An 8,713-nucleotide genomic window follows, 5' to 3' on the forward strand; every position below is an offset into this window, starting at 1 on the left:
GGTAGTAACTGGCATCACTGGCCCAAGGGGGTCTCCCTACCCAATGTACCAGCCCAGAGGGTGCTAAATGACCCATGTTTGTGGGCATGTGTACCCCAGTGCTGAATCTCCTTCTGGTAGATTTTCAGGCACCATTTTGGAGAAGGGAGGCAGGGACCACAGGGGGCCAGCCAGCCTGTACGGGTTTTTTGTGGTTTTTTTGTTTGTTTGTTTGTTTTTTGAGACAGGGTCTCACTCTTGCCCAGGCTGGAGTACAGGCAGTGGCGTAATCTCAGCTCACTGCAGCCTCAACCTCCCAGGCTGCAGCAATCCTCCCACCTCACCTTCCTGAGTAGCTGGGACTACAGGCACACACCACCACCCCTCACTATTTTTTGTAGAGACAGTTTCACCATGTTGCCCAGGCTGGTATCAAACTCCTGGACTCAGGCGATCCTCCCACCTTGGCCTCCCAGAGTGCTGGGATTACAGGCATGAGCCACTGCACCTGGCCTACCAGCCTGTAAAGCTTGAGGGCTGGGCTCCAACTGGAGACTCACCTGCCTTTCCTTTCTCTTCATCAGATGTGTTCCAGCTGCCATGAAGCCGGGGCCACCATTGGGTGCTGCCACAAAGGATGCCTCCACACCTACCACTACCCATGTGCCAGCGATGCAGGTACGAGCCCGCCCAGGAACAGGAGGGCACTGGAGCCCATCCAAGCAGTCCAGGGGGACCCTCCCTGGGCACAGCTCCCCAAACCCAGGCCCCATCTCACTCTTCAGTTTCCCTCCTCTCTTGCCCCAGCAATTCTTTTATCTTTCTCTCTGCCTAGACCTCTGCTGGGCAATGCCAGGGACATGAAAATGAGGCATTCCCCAGGCACCTGCTTGAGGAGTGCCCAGAGCAGTGAGGGAAGATAGAGGCATAAATTAACAATGTGGAATGCTGTCTGCGGAGCCGTCATTGCCAAGCGGCAGGGAGGATCTCAGGCCTCAGAGAGAAAGGGGTATTGGAGGTTGGGCCTTTGAAGGATAAATAGGAGTTCACTCAGCAGAGACAAGGGGAAAGGCACAACTACAGCAGCAAAAACCAACTGAGTTGGGGGTGATGAGGTTCAAAACAGACTGAGACCCATGGAGCAACTGTGGAAGTTTTGAAGCAGGGTAATGGGGTATGGAGGTAGGCCCAGGCTCCCCCCATCCTCTCCCCGGTCCTTCCTCTCACTCATGTATTCATTTGTTCCGCAAGCATTTGTTGAGCCCCTACTATCACTGGGCACACAGAATGACCGTGCATGGGCTGGAGCCACCCAAGAGCCCTTACCTTTATCGACCAGGTGGGGAAACTGAGGCTCAGAGACATTCCTTATTTCATCCAGAGAAAGCAATTGCTTATGGTACAATATTAGTCATTGGGGACAACAATATTTTGGGAGATATGGGGCCAACTTTGGCCTGGATTCAAACCCTAGTGGTGGGGGGTGGGGTGGTTTTCGTTCTTGTTTGAGACAGTCTTGCTCTGTCACCCAAGCTAGAGTGCAGGGGTGCAGTCGTGGCTCACTGCAGCCTTAACCTCCTGGGCTCAATCATCCTCCCACCTCAGCCTCCTGAGAAGCTGAGACCACAGATGTGCGCAGCCACGCTGGCTCCTAGTAGTGTTTTTATTTTTATTTATTTATTTATTTTTGAGACGGAGTCTCACTCTGTCCCCAGGCTGGAGTGCAGTGGTGCGATCTTGGCTCACTGCAACCTCCGCCTCCAGGGTTCAAGCGATTCTCCTGCCTCAGCCTCTCAAGTAGCTGGGACTACAGGCGTGCACCACCACGCTCAGCTAATTTTTGTATTTTTTGTAGAGATGGGGTTTCACCGCTTTGGACAGGATGGTCTCCATCTCTTGACCTCGTGATCTGCCTGCCTCAGCCTCCTAAAGTGCTGGGATTACAGGCGTGAGCCACTGTGCCCGGCCCCTAGTAGTGTTTTTAATGTGTGGTCTTCAGCAAGTTGGTCGATACCTCTGCACACAGTTTCCCCACCTGTGTGATGGAGATGATAATAGCCCCTTCTCTGCAGAGCTGCTGGGAGGAGAGTGAAATAATGAACACTACCCACACGGTGCTGCCTCAGTCCTATTTTGGGTCCAGCCTCTGTGACCTCTCCCCGTCACCCTCAATCCCTCCCAACTCTGGCCTGGAAAGAGGTGAAGTCATAACCCACCTCCCAGTGGACAGAGTCCAGGCCCCCCCAGGCTCCCGTCGCTCTCCTAGCAGCCCCAGCTACTGCCTCCCCTCCTCACCTGATGCCCTGCTGGCTTTGCCTGGACAGGGGACCACAGCCTGTACCCCACCTGCCTGGTGGGTCCCCAGCCAGTGTCAGCCCAGCCGAGCTGCCCCAGGGAGGACACAGAGGACTCTGAGTGCTGACAGTTGCTTGGCGGGGGCTGAGCTGCCAGGACCCAACGGGGAAGGGGCTTGCTGGAGCAGGGACATGGAGGATTCTCACTGGCTTCACTCTCCCACTCTGAGCAGTGTGAGCCAGAGTTTAACATGGACCCTGCCACTTGCCCAGGCATGTGGCTGCACTCCCCATAATAGCTGCCACGAGTCACATTCCTCCTTCCACAGTGATTAACTTAGCGCCCGCTCCACTCCCAGCCCTGCTACAGACCCATGTTGTTTCCAGCCATCTTCACAGATTGGCTGCCTCACCCACAGCACACAGCATGGTGTGGACAGTCCCAGGACTTAATGCCTTGGCTTTCTTGCTCCATGTCCTATGTTCTTTCTCCTATCCCAGCACTGCCCAGCCCCTCAAGGGGCTCACCCTTGAGTGGGACAGACAGCAAAACTGTGGTTCTTGGCCACAGTTAGGGAGACCAGACAGGAAGGAGAGAGTATGCACTGTGGAAGAGGTTCATCCTGTCTGAACAAGGGAGAAATCTAGGAAGACTTCGAGGAGGAGGTGACATTTAAGCCAGGTCTCAAAAGATCGGGGGAGCTGGGTAGCAACTGTTTAGCGGTGGGACTTGCATACTAGGCTTTGAGCAAGAGAACTTTTGTTTCAGATAAAATCCTAGAAGGATTCCTCATATAACAGGGATCCCTGTAGCACCGTGAAGACTGAGGCAGGAAAGGGACTAGGAATGCTGCAAATGGAGACATACACCTCAGAGACTGAGTTGGCACAGAATCCATGGGACTTGATGATGAGGGAGAGGGAGGTGACAAGCCTGATGCCCAGCTTCCCCATGAAGGGGAGAAGTAGGGCGTGGACGTGCAAATGGAGTATTAGCTGCTGCTGCAGAGCTACTGGCCCTTCCAGGCCCAGCTTCATGTCTCCAGCACCAGCCCTTCATTAGTTCTCAAAAGGGCGTGAGTTGGCTGCAGGCTCTGCTGGGAGCAGGATGATCTAGGGTGGCCCCAGCTGTGCCAGCTTGTCTTTGCTCCATGCGATCTCTCATCCTCCAGCAGGCTGGCCTGGGTGCGTCCTCATGGCAGCAGCAGGGCTTTGAGAGAGTGGAGGTCACAGGGCCTCTCACAGCCTAGGTCCTGGACTTTCCCACGTTCTGTTAGCCAAAGCAGGTCCCAAGTCCAGCACAGAGAAGTGCAGGCCACCTGGGGTGAGCTGCAGAGCCACACCACAAAGGACCTGGGTGCGGGGAGGGGACTGGGCTGCTCTGCCAGGCCATCTACACACACGGCAGTTCCCTTTGGCCACACGGCAGTAGAGGCAGCTGTGGACACACAAAGTGTAGATAGCTGGGCTCAGGATCAAGTCTCGCCCACCATCAGCAGGCGAGGGCTCATCAGAGCCCTGGAAGGGACGAAATAGCAGGGTTGTGTTCACCATGGAACAGCTGGCTGAGGAGGAGGGTGGACCCCTGGGAAACTGAGGAACAGCTGCCAGAGAAGGCGAGGGAGAACAAGTGAGCTCGAGAGTGAAGGCGGGGAGGACGGGCGCTTGGGGTGCAGGGAGGGCCCCCAGCGTGACTCCGCCAGCCAGGCGGTGGGGGAGCTGGGGGGGTGGGAGCGAGAGGGCACTGAGGGAGTGGGCCGGTCAGGCTGATCTGATGTCTGGCCAGGGAGGAGCCCCAGGCCTCTGTGTCAGGCACTGGGACTGCAGGGCACCAGGGCTGCCCACTGGCTGCCAGCCTCTGCCCTGCACTGTGCTGTCCTGGCCTACTCATCCTGCCCCCTTCCAATTCTTGTTAAGGAACCCACTTTGGAGACAAGCAGTGACTGAAGAGCAGGCAGAGGCTGCTACACCACAGTGTCCTGTCTGAACCTTTCCCCACTCAGGCCCTGGGGCCAACCTGTCAGTGAGTGCCCAGGTTCCCCAGGTGCAGGCACCAGGTCAGGAGCCAGATCACTGAGGACTGGCCTTGCCCAGTGACTCCCGCCCCATGCCCCATGTGGGGTGGTGCTGGGGCAGTGCTGAGGGAGCCAGTTTGGAAGTGGCACCTCCTACCCTCAACTTCCCTTGGTGGGAGTGCCCACAGCTACCCAGGCGTGCCAGGGGCAGGCCTGGGATTTTAGCCCAGTGTCTTTGGAATATCTAGTTCAGCCCCAGAACCACATCTGGCTTGCCTGAGCCAAGGGAAGGGGAACAGCCGTGGCACATCTCTAGCTGCTGGCCCTGAATGGCAGTTTCCAGGTCCATGGCACTCCAGCTTCTGGAGACAAGGGCAGACCGCCTCAGAGAGGCCTGCTACCGCCCAGCCCTGCCCTCAGGACTGTCCCTGCCTTCTGGCCACCACCCTGTCATGATGCCATTGCACAGAGCCACCTCCAGTGTGAACAGGAAGATTGTGTTGGAGAGAGCACCAGCCTCCAGCTACTTTTGGGTCTGGGGTTTGTTCAGAACAGTGGCTGGTGAGGCTTTGAGGGAGGGGAGCCCAGAAGGGGACTAGGGACTGGGGGGTCCCTGGGGGAAAAGCCAGCTTCTCCCTAGGTGGCAGTAGGCAGGGGAGTGGGGACTCCCTGAGATAGCAACACCTCCTGGGCGTAGGTGGGCATAAGCACTGGCCATGCTTGGTTGTCCTCTCTGCCCCTGCCTCCTGCATCCACTGCATGCCACACATGTGCAGGGTGGTTTATTTTTAAATTTTATTTTGTTTATTTTATTTTGTCTCAGACAGGGCCTGGCTGTGTTGCCCAGGCAGGAGTGCAGTGGTACAATCACAGCTCACTGCAACCTCCGCCTCCCAGGCTCAAGTGATCCTCCCGCCCCAGCCTCTCGAGTAGCTGGGACTACAGGCATGCGCCACCATGCTGGCTAATTCTTGTATTTTTGATAGAGATGAGGTTTTGCCATGTTGCCCAGGCTGCTCTTGAACTCCTGGGCTCAAGCGATTCATTCACCTCATCCTCCCAAAGTGCTGGGATTACAGACATGAGCCACTGCTGCTGCCAAAATGGTTTCTATACACTCCCATCCTCAATCTCCACGATAGGCATACAGTAGGTGGCATAATGTCCATTTTACAGATGTGGAGACTGAGGCTCAGAGAAGTAGCAGATGCTCAAATCCAGGCTTGCAACACCACTACCAGTCCGTCCACAGGGGTTCATGACATGCTCACTGGAAGTTAGTGAGCTCTTCCAGGGGCTGGGCATACATCCAGGGAAGAAGACAGAGCTGGTGCCCTCTGGGAGCTTGCCTGCCAGTGGGGAAGAAACAAGGAGCAAGGCCGGGTGCGGTGGCTCACGCCTGTAATCCCAGCACTTTGGGAGGCCCGGGCGGGTGGATCACTTGAGGTCAGGAGTTTGAGACCAGCCTGGTCAACATGGTGAAACCCCGTCTCTACTAAAAATAGAAAAATTAGCCGGGTGTGGTGGCTCATGCCTGTAATCCCAGCTACTCGGGAGGCTGAGGCAGGAGAATCGCTTGAACCTGGGAGGCAGAGGTTGCAGTGAGACGAGATCGCGCCACTGCACTCCAGCCTGGGTGAAAGTGAAACTCCATCTCAAAAAGAAAAAGAAACAAGGAGCAAGACAAGATCACACAGGCCAGTCTCTTAGGAGGCAGTGACAAGTGTGGCTGGCAGAGTAAGGCGGGAGGGAGGGAGGGACTGAGGGACTGCCTCAAGTGAGGAGGGGCGGCACGTGGAACTCAGGGGGAAAAGCTCTCCGCGGAGGAGGTGAGGTGAGTCAAGACTGCCAGGCCAGGGGCCTCACCCGCGTCGTGGAGTGGAGTGGAGTGGAGTGTAGAGGGTTTTGTGCAGGATCTGATTAACTCTTTGAAAAGAGCCCCTGCAGTCTGGAGCCTCGCGGGCAGTGCGGCTCCCCTCCTGGCTGCAGACAAAACCCCAACAGCTGTGGGCCCCCACCCTGTCCTAACCACCGAAACTTCTCTTTGGTCACAGGTTGCATATTCATCGAAGAGAACTTTTCTTTGAAATGTCCCAAACATAAGGTAGGGGACCACAGTGTTTTGTAGGGCGAGGGGTGTCAAGCGGGAGAGGAGCCCCACCTCGCACCTCCTTCACAGTCCCCTGGGCCCCCTTGGCTGCGCAGCCCCGCAGGGCCCAGCCCTAGGGGAGGGAGCTCTCCCCGCCCACCCCCAGGAGCCCCCGCCGCCGTCCAGCTCAGGTCCCTGTCCACTTGCGCGCTGCCGCCGCCGCCGCCGCCGCGGCCGCCGAAAACCCGCAGGCGTCGGGGCATGGGCAGCCAGGGGCTGGAGGGCGTCCCTGGGACGGCCTCCCCTCAGCTCCCCAAGATAGGTGACAGAGTGGGGCAGGCGGGGGCGCGGGACGGTGGCACGGAGGTGAAGGTGAAGGTGAAGGTGGACAGGGTGGGGCCAGAAGGGGTGGTGCCGACGGCCTCGGGCGGAGACCCCAGCCGCGCTCTGGGGTCGCCTGGGTCTGGGGCTTAGGGGGCGGGCCCACACTGGGGGCGGGGCCTATGGACTGTGAGGTCCGAGGTCGTCGGTAACTGGCGGGCGGGCGTCTTTTGCAGAGGCTGCCGTAGTAATCCACCCCAACGGCCGGAGGAGCCGCCGGAGCCCGCCTGCCCGCCCGCCGCCGAAGGAGAGGAGCCGCCTGCGCAGCCCCCGGGCCTTTGAGCTGCTCCCAGCGCCGGTCCAGAGCCGATCCTTGATCCGGCTCCCGGATCGTGGATCCGGCCGCCTAGGGCTCAGACTTGCGGCCCCGGGTTGGGAGGAAAACCCGTTCCGGAGCCGCCTGCTCCCGGAACCGGACGGCACAGGGCGTTCTTGCCCACCCCAGGGGCCAGGCTTGCGGAGGGGGAGCCCGCGGAGCGGCCAGACTCCCCGGGGCGCTCAGCCTCCGGCGAGGGTGGGAGACGGCTTTGTCCTGGGGACACTTTCCCTCTGGAATCTCAAGACGACGTGGCACACATTCCACGTGGGTGCTGCCGCCACCCCAGTCGGTCGTGGCGCGCAGCTGGGAGCCCTGGGCTTGGGGGTGGGGGTCGAAACAGTACTGGAAGAGGCGGAGGGCGGCTCCTAGCTCCGTGGACTGGGCGGGGGAGAAAGGAAGCCTTTCTGAGAGCGGGCTAGGCCGGCGCTGGAGAGGCCGGAGCCTTTGGAACAAACCGTGCGGAACGCGTCCAGGGGCCTTCCCGCCCAGCCTTTGCCAGATCTCTCGTGCGGTTCGGGCAAAGCCGGGGTAGACCTGGGCTATGCTCAGTTAGGGGTTGCGGGATCCCCGAGTGTGGGCGGGACTGGGACACCCTTTGGCCTCTGTTTGTCCCCTTTCCAGTCCTCCACCCCACCCCTGGAGCCCAGCCTGGGAGCGCAAAACCCAAGAAGCGGCCAGAACGCACCTCCGGCGGACGCGCGACCGTTGTGCACCACCAGGGACCGCCGCGCCGACTCTGCACGGGAGCAGGGACAGCGCTAGATTTCGTGTACAAAACCTGTGTACCCCTCTATATATATGTTACATAGAATGTATATATGTTGGGAACATGCTCGCTTCTCCCGTGTGTCGCCGCCGTGCGTCGTGCGCCCGCAAGAGCCCCAACCGGGCCTTTGCCGGGTAAGGGGCTACCGCGACGCCCCTTGTCCACGCAGCCACCACCGGCCCGGGCCAGTCCCTGCCAGTCCGTCCGCCTGTCCGTCCGTGTCCTCAGCTCTGTCCACGCTTCGATAGGCCTGACGCAGCCCCCAGCCCAGGGCCGCCCTAGCAACTTCCTGTACATATGACTGTAAAATGGTAAACGTGTGTATTATATCTGGCCTCGTTATATAGTGTATATATATGTATACATATACATATATATAATATATATGAAGACTGTAAATGTTAAGACGACTAGTGTTCTTATTAGTATATTGCTTCACACTGAAGATTGTGTGTATCGAGCTGTTTCTAAAAGATGTTTATTTTCCTTAAGAGTAAAAAACAGTCATTGCATTCAGAAAAAAAAAAAAAAGTCAATAAAGATACAACGATTGTTTTGGAAAATCTGCAGCCCGTGGATTCCGACCAGATTCAGCTGGGAGCCGGGCCAGGCTTTAGGTTGGGGAATGGGAATGAAGGGAGGGGCTCGGGGGGGGGGGGCATGAATGGAGTCAGGGAGTCGGCCTTTCACAGAACAGGAAACCTCCCCCGCCCCTGTGCCCCCTCTCCAGTGTGGCGGCAGGTCGGGAGGGAGGAGGCTTCTTTGCTGTGAGATGACCAGGGGCCGGAATGGGGGAGGTGAGACGTGCCAGACTTCTTGCAGGGAGACCCAAGCTGTAGCTCCTGTCATACAACAGGTCCTGGAAGTCAG

The 8,713-nt window shown here is 58.2% G+C and overlaps 1 protein-coding gene across 4 annotated transcripts in view; it reads left to right on the forward strand.

Annotated features, from left to right (window-relative positions):
* The window catches only part of RAI1 (retinoic acid induced 1), a 130,772-nt gene extending 122,360 nt beyond the window's left edge, over positions 1 to 8,412 (forward strand). For all 4 annotated transcript variants that reach the window (XM_063706625.1, XM_031011710.3, XM_055386042.2 and 1 more), the window contains 3 exons: positions 564 to 657; positions 6,343 to 6,392; positions 6,935 to 8,412. In XM_063706625.1, the coding sequence (XP_063562695.1) occupies positions 564 to 657; positions 6,343 to 6,392; positions 6,935 to 6,946 (156 nt within the window). In that variant the 3' untranslated portion in view covers positions 6,947 to 8,412. The remainder of the gene's footprint in view (positions 1 to 563; positions 658 to 6,342; positions 6,393 to 6,934) is intronic.
* The last annotated feature ends 301 nt before the right edge of the window (positions 8,413 to 8,713 follow it).

The sequence above is a fragment of the Gorilla gorilla genome, chromosome 4 (genome assembly GCF_029281585.2).
Source record: "Gorilla gorilla gorilla isolate KB3781 chromosome 4, NHGRI_mGorGor1-v2.1_pri, whole genome shotgun sequence".
Classification (NCBI taxonomy): domain Eukaryota; kingdom Metazoa; phylum Chordata; class Mammalia; order Primates; family Hominidae; genus Gorilla; species Gorilla gorilla.